This window comes from Chiroxiphia lanceolata, chromosome 1, assembly GCF_009829145.1.
Source record: "Chiroxiphia lanceolata isolate bChiLan1 chromosome 1, bChiLan1.pri, whole genome shotgun sequence".
Taxonomy (NCBI): Eukaryota; Metazoa; Chordata; class Aves; order Passeriformes; family Pipridae; genus Chiroxiphia; species Chiroxiphia lanceolata.
Window position 1 is genome coordinate 100,569,476 of NC_045637.1, and position 17,430 is coordinate 100,586,905.

At 38.4% G+C, this 17,430-nt stretch overlaps 1 protein-coding gene across 1 annotated transcript in view; it reads right to left on the reverse strand.

The window, feature by feature from the left end:
- The window catches only part of LOC116788554 (amphiphysin-like), a 126,854-nt gene that overhangs the window by 33,422 nt on the left and 76,002 nt on the right, over positions 1–17,430 (reverse strand). The window contains 8 exon segments of the mRNA XM_032691502.1: positions 1,799–1,927; positions 3,387–3,525; positions 6,116–6,198; positions 7,092–7,167; positions 8,777–8,862; positions 9,247–9,354; positions 12,817–12,912; positions 15,434–15,528. Of these exon segments, the coding sequence (XP_032547393.1) occupies positions 1,799–1,927; positions 3,387–3,525; positions 6,116–6,198; positions 7,092–7,167; positions 8,777–8,862; positions 9,247–9,354; positions 12,817–12,912; positions 15,434–15,528 (812 nt within the window).

Genomic DNA, 17,430 nt, shown 5'->3' on the forward strand with positions numbered 1-17,430 from the left:
TCCTGCACCATTAGCAGGCTCTGCAGGCTTAAGTGCTTCTTCCATACTGCCCAACAAGGGCTTTGGGAGTATAGGAGAAGCCATAAGCACCAAGAGGAATCAGTCCATGTTTCCTGTGGATTTCATGCTATATATTTTCAATAACTGGTTCTCTTACAGAAGGATACAAAATCTATACATCATTTTATTTGGGTATGTCTGTACATACTCAGGGACCTCAGATACACTAAGGATGCTTTAGTGATGGAGGTGGGTTTTGTGGGGAGAGATATGCAGATGATTCATGAGAAGGTGGCCAGGGAATGAATAGCTTAGGTCATTCCCAAGTCATTGACTGCAGAGGAGGGAAGGACATAAATTACTCACTGAAGGGAGATCCATTTTTCCTTGAGAGACAAGGAAAAGATTTCAGTTCTCAGAAGCATGTCCCATCTTTATCATCCCATTTCATTTTTATGCCAATCTCTTATAGAAAGGATGTAAATATTCTGGAAATGTGACTTACACTCATTTAAAGCCCTGTTCCAGTGTCATCTCTTAATGGAAAAGAAAACCAGTTCCATTTCTGCTTCCCCAGCTGGCCTGACATATCAATGTTAGTTGGATACAGTATTTAATGCAGGGAGACACATTTAGCACAGGTTACACCAACTCTTTACCACTGATGTCCAGGCTCATGCGAACAGAGTAGTTAACTCAGGGTACAATGATGCAACAGAGCTGCCATCTCCCTTCAGAAGGAATGCCTAGCAGCAGCTGCATTCTGGGAGTTGCCTTTAATTCTTTAATTGCATGGGGACTTTACTATAAATAACTTTTTTTCTCTTCCAAATAGATCCCTACAGACAGCAATGCCTGTTTCTCCCCTCCACAAGAAAACAAAGCAGCATATAGTCAATTTGTATAAAACAACTTGTTCATTGCTGTGCCTACATTCTCCTGTGTTGTCAAACAAATTTGTACAAAACCAATGATTCACATGAAAACAAAAATTCATAAACATTCTGAATAAGCTTCAGATCTACATATTTCTCCACAGTCTATCAGACACAGGCTCAGATTTCAGAGTTGCAATTACCATAACAGAAAGGGTCCATTATTGAACAACCAGCAATTAACCATAACTGTGTAAAAGCTGAACAGCTGAATACAAATTTTACAGACTTATTTGACACAACTATGGCTTTTCTGTTTGTTATATGCAACTTTTAAAAATTTCGGAATAATGAGATAAAACTAATTTTGATTACTTCTTGTCTACGTAATGTTTCAATGAGCAAAACTAAGTGAATGAATAAGCCAGCTGAAGCAGCCTTTTATACCTCTAAAAACCAGCCAAGTTCCATTTTTAAAAAAACATTCAAAAGAAAAAAGGAATACTTTTAATGATTTTGATGAAGGAAACAGAAATAAAGAAGGATCACTGTAAAATTCCATTGAGATGCTTAGGATTAGAAAAAAGCATTTTAGATAAACTCTCAGCTTATAATGCAACCTGGATGTATTTAAATCTCAAACACAACTGTTTCTCAGTATTTTTAGTCAAGCCTCTCAGGAGATGCCTCATTTTTTTCAGTATGCTAGCAGTGTTAGCCCTTTTGAGTGATAATGTGTGACTTGTTCAAAAACACCATATGGTAAAACACCCTTTCAATAATACAGAAAATGATAATTATGCCTCTGCCTTCTACTTGCACCCTCCTCCTCCCTCCTCCTGAAGATCAGCCCCAAGGGCACTACCTTGGAGAACTTAGGGTGATTACACGGTTGGACCTGTAAACCATTCACTGAAGCTTACCTGTGATGGGGTTGTCACATTGATTTCTGGGACAAAATTGTCATCAAATAAATTAATGATGTTCTCCTGTTGCATCTCCTTCGTGGGTGTGAGCTTAGGCAGTGGTGGAACTGGTGGACCTTTCCTCAGCTAGGCAGACAGCAAAAATGTCACAGATTAGTTCAGGGATAAAAGCTATAAGATAGGCCTAAACAAAGTGGTTTAGGTTTTTATCTCCACTGCTTCACCCTAAATAAGCCATGGGAATAAGCCATATGTTGAAAGGAACTGTTTAGTTGTTCACCACCAAATGCCTTGAAATAAACATTGTGGGAAGAGCAAAACAACTCTATATTTCAAACCCCTTCAGATTCAAAGTATCAGAGTTCATATAAAAGCAATTCTTGGCTTTTTTTTCTGCTGCAATAGGGCACACAGTGCAAGACACTTGCTCTCCTATGCAGCCCACAGTTGGAAGGACGATACCGCACAGAATCAAGCCTCTGCAGCTTTTCAGCTTCTTGAGTTCATTTGTGTTTAGCTTTGGTATTTTGTCCCTGCCCACCTGTTGCTACCTTTAAAGCACACTTAATGCTAAGACCATATAATTTCTGGGAACCAAAGGTGCTTAGTTTACTAATTCTCCCTGCTCTCCAGAGATTCGCATAACTGTGACAAACTAATTGCTTGGAACAATACCAAATAGTATTGGATAATTTTTAAATCTATCAAAATATCAAGAAAATAAATCCATAAAATAATCCTCAGGTGGTATGGTGATATAACACCACTGGCACCAATGAGACTGAGTCCTACCAGATGAATATTCAGACAGTCTCTTTTGGGAGACCAGAGAAAATAAGCATGCTCACTGAATGCAAAATTAAAGTTCTTCTGATGTGTGCCCAGTATAGAAATAGCACTCATCACAGAAGCTATCCCAATTCCAAAAACATCTGTAACAACAAAACAAGTCTTTGATAAGCTCAGGAAGTATCACATTTACACTAGAGATGAAACTGATGCATGAAACTGATTATTCGTTTACCAGTACTGGTGAGAATAGTGATTCCAACAGTGTCAAACTTCTCAATCCAGTCAATAACAACAAGTATGACTTTAATTATCAGTAATTAGCACAGCAGTATTTAAGCTAGCTTTATTATTTACTGTTTTAGAGGCTGGCCAGACCAGTGATATCACTGGCTAATTTTTCACAGGGTAAGCATAAATTTGAAGATGAATGAAGAGTAGAAATATATAATGGACAGCAATTCACAAGGAGGTTTTAGAAACAGGCTTTTCCAACTGTCACTGCTGGGATATGGGTCCTTAGAGACAATGCAACTTTTAATGAAATATTTTGCTTTGTCACCGCAAGTCCCACCAATTCACCAGACACCTTAAAAATTCTTCATTCCCCCTTATATAAAAACCATTTTCCATTTATGTCATGACACAGGCATGAACAACTAATGAACAGAACAGACTGCAACAGAACCAGTGGCCTCCCTGTCATTACTCAGTCACAGCCTAGATAAAAAATCCACCATCTCAGCTATCTTTCGCTGCACAACAGGCTAGCTTCTCCCGCTAGGTATTCGCTTACCTGTGTGGGTGACTTAGGTCGGGCTGGTGCCGGAGATGCTGGTGCCAGCATATGATTAGGACTAGCAGTAGGGCTAGGCAGGGGAGAGACCTCCTCTGGCGGTGACGGTGTTTTTGCAAAGCGGAGTGGACCTGAATCACTATACAGAAGCAAAGTAATATATATCTTGCTGATTTATCCTGGACAATTTGATGCAACAGTTGAACTGCATCCCTGATGTAATGCCAGTGACCACAAGAGGCAGTACACACTGGAGATGAACTAAGTAATTTTATAACGATTAAAACTAAAATTGCAATTAAATGCAATTAAAAATCAGTTATCTACAGTGTCAAAGGAGGTTTTAATTTTGAATCATCTTGATTTTTGGAACATCTGTTTACTTGATCATTATAACTTGAAGGAAAAAGCATACCTGCATTTTTTCAGATTCTGTACTTGAAATACCATTTCATTTATAAGTTTATAACTATCATAAAATGTGAGATAGATTTATTGTCTTCATTTCACACGGTTCTCAGAATAAAAGACTCTAAAGATAAAAAAGCCCATAGGAAGGCATAACAATGAATAATGCAAATAATTTTAAAAGCTCAGCAACTTCAGAAAGGTTTCAATAAAACACAGCCAAGATTATTATAAACATATCAATTTAGAAGGACAACTCACCACAACTATAAACAAGTGACTTCAACAGAGCTCTGCTGATACTAAGAAAAGATCTGATGAAGTCCTAAGAACACATCTGCTCCTTCTAATGAAAGAACCTGGTGCAAACACTGAGATAATATTGAGCTACCTAGAAATGCTGAAAGCTTATACTCAGGGAGGCTATAAACTACAGCACTCAATGTGTACTTGGTAAGAGCGACTCCTACACATCTTCAGGGAAAGCAAAAGCACTTCCTGACTAAGACCACAGCATAAACACTATCCTAAATCTAACACAAAAAATTTGTTCTTTGAAAGGACAAGTTTAGCTCACACTCACCACCTCTTTCTGTGGAAATATTAAAAGAGAAAAAATAATCAGTCATTAAGAAATTTCTTTCCCAGATACAATATTTACCTTCAGGACATTCAGTAGCATACAAGTTTTTAGGATCTTTCTTTTTATACAGTTCTTTAAAGGAACTACTAGATACTGTACTTGTCTAGTATCCAATTCTCATGCATCTAAAAAGGAAAGCTGTTTTATCTTATGAAGACCCACTCCATAATAGTCTTTTAGAGCGTCATCACTAATAATGGAAGTCAAAATCCATCCAGAGTTTCACATAAGGCTCTGTGAATGGTACAGCAAAAGAGAGTAACATAGATACTGAAAAAATAATGCATTTTTAAAAAGCATTTTTAAAGTAAGTTGAGATAACACTGCATTAATGTATGGTTAGTCATTTGCAGCAAAAATTATCTTCTCATTAATGGAATGAGTAATTCAGTGGGAACAAGCATGTGCATGTTGGATCTGGTCTAGGAGACAGGTGGACAAAATATCTGGTTTTTTTACAAAAACTGCTTGAAATCTCTCAACACTACATTATTTTACATCTCACAAAAGTATTTTACAAATCCTTTATGGAAACATAGTCCAGTTTGTGAATCCATCCTAAAGGGGCTGGAAGAGTTGATGCATGAGCTAACAGCTCTGGAGGCACTATGTAAACACATATTATCATGGATTACCACTGAAATAATCCAAACCACAATTTTTTGTCATGTGCTTATAAAGCAGTTCTAAATTCTGCATTAGGGAGGAAGGTTCAATATTTCATTCTTTGTTCTTCTAAAGTGAGATTAAAACAAATGTAGGAATAACTGCCATATGTTTGAGGCAGATGTTATGTTGTTTGGTCAGTCTTAATTGTTGCTAATTTAAGTCCAGTTTGAGAGCAAATTAGCAGTAGCTATAACTGTTCTGGTTGCTTCTGATTAGCTGGGATTGAATGGAAATTCAGGCCTTATGTATTAACTCCAAATACCATTGCGTCTTGGTAAGTCTCACTGTTTCACAATTTTAACCTTTTCTGCATATCACTATTAGAGTACTGCAAGATCAAATTATGGCAGAGAGGCTATTTGTCAAAAGCAAAAAATCAAAATAGTGTACTGGCATCCACTGACCTCAAGAAAGCACCATCTTATTGTAAACTCTTTTTGGTCATGTGCTTTAAGATAAGATTTCTCTTGAAAGCCTTTAAAAATATGGTATTTTGTGACATTCTCTTTACTTCAGCTTTTCTGCTTTTATGATGCACCCTCAGATCTTGACTTTTCCCCATGAGCAGAAGAGATAAAAGCTGACTTTCAAAGGTTGGGATTCTCACCTAATAATAGGAGCTATAAACACATCTAAATATTTCAAGGCTTTAAAAAACTGTAAGAGTTAGCAACATTGCTGTAAACCAAGTATCTGAGAATAAATAAACTGCACACTTGGTTGCTGCAAATTGGTGTAACAGTCTACAATGAATTAGGCTAAATTGAAACAGCTTTCATTCTTTTTTTTTTTTGGTGAAAGGACTTTTTCGAAAAAAAGTTGGTGAGAAAGTGTGCTTTGCATTTTTACTCCTGCTGATAAGAACTTCATCCAAGGTACCTTCATCTATCATCCTGAACAAACAACACTCATCACCACATTGTGCAGTAATCGCTACACATGGTGTAGGTGATTGCTACCTATGCTGAAACCCACAATGTAATTCATTAAAAAAAAGCAGTAAATTCACCTTGGTGCCCCTTGAATGGTGAAGGCCTTGTCTGCATGCTGATCCCCCAGCTTTGTCATCACTTCATATAGTTTGTGACATAGCTGTGAAAACAAAACACTTGCCTGAGTTTACGTGAATGACTACAGTCATGATTAAAAACATAGGTGATAAATCTGGTCTGATAATTCATAACCTGGTAATATATAATCTGATGGCTTTACACTACAGTATAAATCCTTTCAAAAATTCTCAGTGCCATGCACAGCAAAAGCCTAAATGGAAACCTAGCAAAATCCATAGAATCAAAGATAATAGCAGTTCTTCAAAAACATAAGCTGTTTTTCAGCAAACAAGTTCATAAGTGTGACTGACTGCTATGTGAAGTCTGATGAAGGAGGTCACTCGAAATTTAGAGCAACATGGGTAGCCAAGAAGATTCATGTTTTCCGCTCAAAAACCTAATCCCAATTTACATAGGACTTCAGTAAAGCCAGTTTTCAAAAAAAATTTTGGTTCCAATTAGTAGGTTACTATAGATAATACACTGCCACTTAGCCAGGCACATTCAAAAGATCCTCACTGAAACCACCTGATTTGCCTAACAGTCACAGATATAATGCTGCATTGCTGACAATATATATAGCAGACTTGAAGGGAATGCTTGACATGTTTTTCTTGTACTGATTAAAGCAAAGAGGTGATTAGAAATTGGACATGGTAAAAATACTGAAGGCAACAATAAATTAGCAAAGTGGAAAGTGAATTTAGTGCTACAAGTGATAATGCACTGTAATCCAAAATTGTAGGGGCTGCTCTTCCCTTAAGGAGAGAACAAATATGGCACATAGAAATAAATACAATGGTTATACTACAAATCTGTACTTACGGCAAATTCGCACGGGTGCCTCTGCTAGATTTTTACTACAAGACATCTGTTTGCTGTCATGCATATCTATCATAATCCATTATATATGAGATAGTAATTTTTACTCACTAAAGCTATTTCCTTGTGAAACTTGGCTTCAAGGCTGGATACATTTTTGAAGGTGTTCACATAGAAGCCAATTCGTCTATAAAGGATAGCACAAAGAAAGGAAAAAGAAAATAAAAGATATGGGTGGGAGGCCCACAAAGGCAAATTAATTAATTAATTGTTGTCCAGATTACAAGCAACATTCTTGACTATTACTCTCAGCAAAGTAAATAATTGGATGAAATGTGAAAATTTCAGACTAGTTTGTTCATGATTATTTCTGTTCATGTTGAGAAACATCATATTTCACACCAAACAGTAAGCCAAGTTGATACTGCTCCACACTGGGGGGGCCCTCATTGTGTTTTAGAGAAGGGAAGAGCAGAAAAGGATGGTCACAAGTGCAGTATGAGCACATGGGAGGCAAGGTGCTCTGGGCAGCCCATCTCCCACCAGACAGCACACTAGATGCTATTGCAGCACCAAGGTGATGCAGTTGCTTCTGGGGTCAGCTTTAATGTATACAGCTCAGTATAGCCCAGGGCTGGGTGTCCCATGCTCAGTCCTCCTTAAAGAAATCAGCCCTGAAACACATGCACATGTATGAAAGAGAAAATACTTTAATACAGACTAGACATTTTTGCACATATAGTCAAAAATATTCTACCTTTCAGAAGCAGAAGGTGTTTTCTTAGGTTTTGTATTATTCTTTTTCCTATTTAAAACTTTCATGTGTGATTTCCCCCAACTTTTATTAGAAAAATAATCTTTGGAATAAAAATAAGCCTGAAAAATGTCAACTCAGTTTTCTTCCTGAAGAATTGTAATAACTAAAATAAAGGACTCCAAAAGCAACTGGTTTCTAAATTATGGCTATTGCTCAAATTAAATTGTACCTTTCCCTGAGACTAGTTAGTGGGCAACACATATTGAAATAAAAGGGTCCTTACTCTAAATCATTCATATGCAGTTTTACTCTTAGTAGGCCCATAAAACAAATATCTTGAAGTGCTAAGAAGATTTTCAAATGAAATAGGCAGAAACACAGCAGGAAAACACTCTATTGATCTGAAATTTAACAGGATTTCATTTAGAAGGCATAAAAGACAAAGGATACTTCAGTGACTCACAACACATTTCCATTCCAGATTGTCAACTGTTAAAGAACACAGGACACTAATGAGATGCTTCTTTTTCTACCAATTTTGTTCTCCCATTCATATTGTCTGCACTTTCTGAATAAACACAATTCATGACTAAACATCTTAAATGAATGATCTATGCCATCAAATCCTTTTACATCACAGACATAATCAGTGCAAAAGTATGACGTGTATTCTGATGTAGTTATAACAAAAAGTGACCTGTAAGTAGACTCAAATCACCATGGACTACTCTGTGCTCTATCATAGTAATTTACTCATAAAACGTAGACCTTTTTGCACCTCAGAATGAAGATACAGTAATGAATGTGAAGTGATGATGAATCTGAAATGTGAATTCAGTGATACACTGAAAAAAATCAGCACTTACAGTAAGTATATTTTGGAGTACTTGCATACAGCTTTCCTTTTATTATTTCAAAAAGACAATGGATGCAATCTTTAAGAACCAGCAATGCATTTTCTATCAGCTCATTAAAATCCCCCCATTCCCTTTCCTTAGTCCCCGTTTAGGCCTTGCAGACAATATCTGTCTAGGCTTACCGTGACCACAGAGATGGTAACTCTTCTTGTAAGTCAGTGTTAAAGTCTTCAAACACTTTCTGTGCTTTTTGAAATTCTTCTTCTGCCTAAACCAAAATGAAAAGCGTTACTTCTGCAATCACTACAACATAGCAAAACCTGCCAAAATTATTTTTGTCTGGTTTTTTTGGTGGGTCTTTTAAAATTTTTATTAAAAAAAGGATGTGATTCAGTCTCATGCCATAGAGGCCAACACAGGATTTGCTGTGCCCTCAGTCTCATCAAGAGAGAAAGTTAAGGTTCAAACAGGACTCATTTGTAGAAGACACTGAGTGTGTCCACAACATGCACTGAAGTATTCAATATATATTTATGCTTCAAGATATCATTATTTCCATTTCTAAGAGAGCAAATTGTTCTGTCTCTGCACAGACAAAAAAAGCCACCGAAGTTCCCTAAGTCTTTTGCCAGCATGTTTCTGTTTGTGCTACCTTGGTAATTCTGCCTTCGTCTTTTCTTTTTGAGCTCTGTAGGGCTTCTAGATGATGCCTTGCACTGTCATAGTCCACTAGCTTTCTGCTTCGTTTTGCAATGCGAGTCTGTACAGGGATAGAAACGAAAGTAAGGATGAAGAGCACTTTTTTAAAAGCTATTTTACTTACATTGTCAATTGAATTTTAGACTTACTTTTATTCTCCCTTATCTGCTGTTCACATCAGAATTATTATCACAGAATATGCCCAGTTGGAAGGGACCACAAGGATCATTGAGCCCAACTCTTACCCCACAGAGGATCATCCCCAGAGTCACACCATGTGCCCAAGAGTACTGTTCGAACGCTTCCGGAACTCTGTCAGGCTTGGTGCTGTGACCACTTTCCTGGAGAACCTGCTCCAGCACCCAGTCACCCTCTGAGTGAAGAACCATTTTCTAATATCCAACCTAAACCTCCCCTGACACAACTTCAGGTCATTCCCTCAGGTCCTGTCACTGGTCATCAGAGAAGAGATCAGTTCCTGCCCCTCTGTTACCCTTATGAAGAAGTTGTAGACCGTGATGAAGTCTCCCCTCAGTCTCCTTTCTCCAGGCTGAACAGATCAAGTGACCTCAGCCACTCCTCATACAGCTTTCCCTCAAGGCCCTTCACCATTCCTTGCCCTCCTTTGGACACTCTCAAACAGCTTAATATCTTTCCTGTATTGAGGTGCCCCAACTGCACACAATATTCAAGGTGAGGCCACACCAGAGCAGAGCAGGACAATCCTGTCCCTGGACCAGCTGGTGATGCTTTGTCTGATGGCCCCCAGGACATAGTTGGCCCTCCTGGTTGCCAGGGCACTGCTGACTCATATTCAACTGGTCACTGACCAGGACCCCTAGGTCCCTTTCTGTGGCACTGCTTTCCAGCATCTCATTCCCCAGTCTGTATGGACATCTAAGATTGCCCCATCCCAGGTGCAGAATCCAGCACTTTCCCTTGTTGAACTTCATATGGTTGGTGATTGCCCAGTCCTCTCATCTGTCAAGGTGACACTGCGGAGCATCCCTGCCTTCAAGGTAGCCAACAGCTCCTCCCAGTTTTGTGTCATCCGCAAACTTGCTCAGTATCCCTTCCAGTCCGGCATCCAAGTCATTTATGAAGATGTTGAGGAGCACAGGGCCTAAGACGGAGCTCTGTGGAACCCCACTAGTGACAGGTCACCAGTCTGATGTCACCCCATTCACTATCACCATCTGTCCTTGAACCGTGAGCCAATTGCTCACCCACCACATGATGTGTTTATCCAGCTGCAGGCTGGACATTTTGTCCAGAAGGATACTGTGAGAGACAGTATCGAAAGCTTTACCGAAATACAAAAAGATGACATCAACTGGCTTCCCTTGATCATCTAGGTGGGTTACCTTGTCATAGAAGGAAATAAGGTTCCTTTCATGAAGCCATGCTGGCTGTAACCAATGACTGCATTGTCCTCCAGGTGTTTTTTCAATACCTCCCAGAATAATCTTCTCCATAACTTTACCAGGCACTGAAGTGAGACTGACAGGCCTGTAGTTTCCAGGGTCCTGCTTCTTGCCCCTCTTGAAAATTGGGACAACATTTGCCAGCTTCTACTCAAGCTGGGACCTCTCTGGATTGCCAAAACTGCTCAAAGGTCATCAATAGAGGTTTTGTGATGACATCAGGTAGCTCTTTTAGGATTCTTGGATGAATCCCATAAGGGCCCAAAGAGGTCCAGCTGGAGCAGGAGATCCTGCACAACTTTAGCATCGATCGTTCTTGCAGTCATGGTGCTCCAGCTCAGGGCACCGAGACCCTGTTGGTCTGTCACCCACGTTGAAGACAAAACGTTAAACACCTCTGCCTTGTCTTTGTCCCGGTTTGTGACGTGACCATCTTGATCCTGTAATGGGCCAATGATATTTCTGTACTGCCTATTGACATTAATATATTTGAAAAAACTCTTTTTACTGTCACCAACATTTCTGTCCAGCTTCAACTCCAGTTGAGCTTTGGCCACATGAACTTTCTTCCCATGTCACTTGACTTTGCTACCTTTTTGCCTTATTTCCACAAGAAGATTCCTGTTCAGCCAAGCCGGCCTTCTGCCTCACCTGCCTGACTTTCAACATTTGGGAATTGCCTGCTCCTGTGCCCTTAGGAGGTGATGTTTGAAAAGAGACCAGCGCTGATGAACCTCAGCATCTGCAAAAACATTTTCCAGGGGACCTTACTGATTCCCTGAGCAGCCTGAATCATGCAGGAACATGGAAACAGTAAAAGAGACAAACTAATCACCTTATTTTAAATAATCAATTTATAGACAGTTTGGAATGAGGGTTTTGTGGGTGTAGGGCTTATAGGCCTTAGAACTAAGATTCCAATGTTATGTAAGACTTCTCATTCTCCAGAATAAGTGAACCTGGTAAACTCATGGTAATACAACAATCTTTTTCCCTTATATATAGTGTGGAAAATTAGTAATTAATGCATTTTTTCTAGACTTGGAAAAATGCTAAAATATTATCCCAGAATATTCTGAATTGGAAGAGATCCACAAAGATCATCAAGTCCAACTTTTGAGTGAATGACTCATACAGGGATTGAACCCACAACCCTGGCATTATTAGCACCATGCTCTAACCAACTGAGCTAATCTCAGGGTATACTTCTAACTTTAGTTGTTTTGACACATAACTAAGACAACCGGAGTTTATTGTATATATATACTTTGATATAGACTTTACAAAGCTATATATTATATGCAAATTTCACATGCTGAGAGGGCATAAGCACAGTTGGATTTAAAAGCGAGTTTAGGACTGTACATCAGTAATATTAGTATTTTTTAATTAATTTTTCATTAGTCCCTGATGTACAAGACAAAGGGGATGACTGTGTGATACCTACTCAATCACAAACCATCATAAAAAAATTTCCAGATATGTCCATACAGTCATATTCAAATATAAAAGTATCTAACTGTCACCTGTAATGATTCTTTATCCCCACACATTTAATTTACAAGTCATTTAGCTGGACTGTACGCCAGACAGGCATCTGGGAGAGCCTAGAATCTGCATAACATTCTCTACTGATGCGTATTACAAAATCTTTTGATCACTAATTAGAAGACAGAAACCATGGCTTAGATATGTGAAAGATACTCGCAGGTGCATCTAGCCAATAACAAAAAGCCTGTTTGCCATATAATTTGTCTGGCATTTTAACAGCTGAACAGCTTAATGTGTCCCTATTGAAGTCAGTAAAACTTATCTCACACCAAAGAAACAGGAGCAGGAAAAAACATAAAAGTTTCCTCTACAAAGGTTAATTTACTTCCAGGTACTAATGCATGAAAAATATTTTTGTTCACTTGAAAAATCAGCATGGCCTAATATCAGAGATTTACTTACAGAACAACATCTTGTACATTACAGGAGAGAATGATTTTCAATTTCCCCCCTTTCTCATTTTTCTTTTCCTGTAGTCTCATTTTCTATTTATTTTGCAACTCAACAGTAATTTTAGAAATTGTCTTTATAGAAAATCATTACTCTACTTTGATATCAGGAAATTGTCCTAGATATGTATCCAAGGTTAACAGCGACCCATCCACCAGTTTTTGATGGAAGTCTTCCCAAAGTTCATCGCATTTCTGAAAAGGCAGAAAAGAGAAAAATGTACTTAGTAGTTTAATGTCACTTTAAGCCCAGGAGAAATAAGAAACGTAATTGGCAAAGATAAATATTTCTGAAGTTTTAGAATCTTCTTTATGGCAATAAATCAGAGCACACTCATAAGATGAATGAAAAGAAATACCTTGACATTGAAAATGTAATTCACAACAAAGTAAGATTTAGTTTAATACTTAGTTTGTGTTTTCATTACTTCAAATAGTAACTGCTATGTGAAAATAAGGATATCATGGGTTCAAGGTGTTCCTTAGGGTTTCCTGAGGATTCCTGAGGGTCAACGGCGCAGAATCTGAACCTGCCATAGTTCTTGCATCAAAGTATATTTGCTGATCGTGAACCTTCCTTACAACTAAAAATAGAAGAGTAAATAAAATAAAGGGAAAGGTCTTTCCAGTTCTTACTTTCTTGGCCATTATGGTTCATATGATGAAATGGCTGATGCATAGACAAGAACTCTACTTCGCACTACTGGAGAACTGGGATGACAGATATGAAATATCCCAACATCAGCAGGCAAAAGAAACAAAATCCACACCCTGCCCAGCACTATCCACATCCCTGCCTCCCCCAGGCCCTGAAGGTATTGTTCTTTTCCCCAGTCCCCAGCCCCCTTTGGAGCTCTGGGATAGTCACCAAGAGAAATTCCTTGTAGTTTTCTGGTTTTTAAGAACATGTTAATGCAGCTCATGCGACAAGGACTCATTCTTTACTAGAAGCAAATTCTGTTACATGGACATAGTGCTTGGGTTCTCAGTTGAACAAGTCATTAGCACGTGTGAAACATCCTGATTCCCCCTTTCTTTGCACATTTCTAAAATCACTCAACATCCTCCTTTGATGGGAGGAAGGCTAAAGGGTGTGAGCACTGCTCTGCAGGGCTGTTATCCTCACTGACGAGTCTGGGAAGCTATTCCCTAGTGTTCATTTTATCATAAGCTACTATAGGGCATATTTTAAAAACTGTGTGATGCCAGTCTTCTGTTCATTTATCTCCTACTCTAAAGGAGTCCCTAATGAATTATTACAATCTATTAAACATGCTTAAAAGAAATACCTAATTTATTAACACAATATTTAATCAAAGTGGTCTACAGAGCAGCACAGCATTAGATTATAGCAAGCAACTGCCAGTTTTGAGCATTTGCCTTTGTACCTTGCTGATACATATTTTGGACAAATTAAAGTAATGAAGGTTTTCTGAAAGCTAATGGACTCAAACAACATTGCTGAAGGGTCCTTTAAGCCATCATCTTTCCTACCATACAGAATAAGGCCAATTATGTGGATTCCTTTTGGAATGATCATTTATATCCTAGACTGAACAGATACATAATTCTTTTGTACTCTAGGTTGAAGGATGCATAAATTTGCATTTGTGATTATGTAGGTAAAAAAATCAGGAGATTTTGTAATATTGCTCATGAGTTTCTTATTAAGAAGACATATCTAACATTTATCTTTACATCTAATAGAGCTTAAGATCCAAATTATGGTCCTTTCACACACAGCTACAAATTTCTGAGTGCAAAATCTAATAGTCTCCAGACACAGGATGAGGTGCTACAGCAAGATGCAGCATGAGATTTTCCAGCTGTTTAATCTAAAAAAATATAAATGGTATGGGATCTAAAATTATACAGTTTGGAAGTTGTGTGCTTTTCAAATCAAAAACACGTCATGCCTTCAGCAGCAGGGAAGGGTAGGAGATGGCAGCCATAGAGAAGCAAAGCTTACAGATAAGCAGATTTAGTAAGACTGTAAGTTCTGTATTGCAGTTTCTTGTTAACTATATTATCAAGGAGGCTTTGCAAACTGAATGCCAGTTGGCTAAAAGCTTCACTGACAACCGTTTCAACTTCCTTGTCACCACCAGCACATTTGCTGACAGGCTTCCCCCAGAATTAAGGCTGTTTAAGCAAGCAATTCAGAGCACCTCAAGTCAAATTCCTGCAGTGTCGTCTAGAAAAGCCTCTACTTCTCTAATCACTGGAGGAAGTTACAAAGGTGAAAATGAACAGTGTCCTGCAGCCCAATTTACTCTTTAATTCCATAGTCTTTTCAGAGATAAGTGAGTGTCTCATCAGATATCCTGTTTAGTGCCACTAGCTCAAAAGCTGTTACACAGCACACAAGGATAAGCAGATTTGATTATTTTAAACATTCATTTGAATTGAGAATCCTGATTGTAAAACTGCACATAAGATACTTCTGTCAATCAGATGCTATCAGGACCAACTCTGCGCACACTGACGTTGACCTCAGTGGGAGCTTATATCAGGTAGTTCGTAAAACAGACACTTCAAGTGCTGCTTCTGGTCAGCAGGAGCTGCATTTCACAAGACCAACAATTTATACGCTGACAAAACAGGATTTAACATGCAACAAAGAATTAAGGTGACTTTCAGATACACACTTCTCCTCAACAGCTCAGATAATCCATTTGCAGCTGAAGCACCTTTTCCCTCTTTTCATGCATCTTACCTCTCCAATCATTTTCACATCTTCACGCCCGTACCAGTCTGGCTCATAAACTTCATGGAGAGACTCTGTAAGCTTCTTTGAGGCATCTTGCATCCCTGCAATTAGACAGAAGGAGGAACATATAACTGCAAACTACAAGAAACAGTTGCTAAATATCTTTATTTTCACCCACATGTACCACTATTCTATTCCCTCTGGCAAATTAAGAAAGAAATGCCTGAAGTTGGGGAGAGTACTGTAATGGACCAGATTTTATGAAGAATCTTGTATGCTCACCCAGTAGCTTTACAAGTTTTTGGAGCCCAGTGCTTATTTAGTCTTGCAGTGAGGTGGTGCTTGCAGAGAAGCACCACATGCTAAGCCAAACTGATCAGTCACTTTTGGAGCTTTTGCTACCACAGGTGGAAAAGGGACAGGGACTATTGATGATTATCACTCTGTAATACACAGAGGAGCTGGCTTAAATATGAAATGGTTTCAATGATATTATGGGAAAGAGCCTAAGTCTATCTCCAGTGAGATCCATTTGACCCCAGTGAATATAAAAAACACCCTCAGTAAAGGCACTGCCTTTCTATTTTCATGGAGCACCAATCCATCAGATGCTGAATATGTCTCTGAACCAAACGGATCTCACCTAACTTGATAAGAATTCAGAATCAGTAATTTTAAAATGATGACTTTTATTTCAACTTCTTTGCAAAATCTGAACAACACTGTTAAATTTTTTACTTAGCATTAAATTTTTTTAAAAAGCACATTTTTTATCTAACCAAAAAGGATTCCTGAATAAAGGGAATTTTTTTTCCTTAACAGATGCCAAATTACAGTAAAATACAGATGATCATATATTTCCAGGCAGAACTCATTTATAATCTTTAATGATGCTGCAAATTAATCAACTCAAGAAGTAAGACAAAACCAGCACAGTATCACCATGTTTAAAAAGGCTGTTTCTCTCCACTCAGAGTGAACACATAGACCAGGAGGGTTCACTCATCCCTGCTTGCACTCAATCTTTTATGATACCTGAACTGCTGCCCTTCAGCACTGTGTGATAAACCCGCCATGTATTGTGGTAGGCAGGCTGGCACAGCTGCTAGATAATCCCTCCTGCAGCTTCCACTCAGCTCGGTCACAGACCAGGCTGGCACAGAGCACCTTTCCTCTGCACACTTTCTTTTTGAAGTACTACAGGGCTTGGCCATATATCTGCTTAAGAGAATAAGTAAAATACACTTAATATCCCATGCTTGAGTCATATCAAAACTGCACCAACTTTTACACTTTTTTCAGTTCTGAGAATCAGGTAATCCTCCATTCCACTACATTCCCATAAAAAACATCAGTCAAATCCAGCTGCAGTTTAAGGCAAGTGGGCATTATAGTACTTGGCTTCTTCAGTCAGAGGCTTCAGTCTGAAATTTCCAGGCCAAGATCATCCATTGCACTCCTCTCCAACTGCACCCATACCAGGTTTACTGCAATACCCCAAATGAGTGCAAAGATAAACACCAATCCAATAAATTCCCATTCTTTTTCATGTCTGTGGCCATACACTTATAATGTCCAACGACATTTTTATCTGGTTTGTTTTCATATAGAATTATTTCTTATAAACTGTATGCATTATTCAGCACTAAAATTAAGAGGATTAGTGTCTCAGTCATAGACTGCAGGCTGTTTCTGCTGTTTTTAACTGCTATAATTGAGAACTTTAAAGTACTAAGTACTAAGAAATGTGAAAAGAATTTTTACTGCTGATGAACAGTTAGAAATTTATACTTAATATCAATTGTTTCATTCATTACTGCTTCTTGGTAATTGGATCATTTATTCAATAACTAAAAATGCCAAAATATTTTAATTGCTTAGGAAAAATTGCTAAATAACCCAATTACTGAAGTCTGAGCCTCTTGGATTAAATCACCCTCTTTCTCTGGCAAAGAGACCCTGTTTCCAGAATCCCAGAAAACTTCTAGAGGCCCCCATGTGAT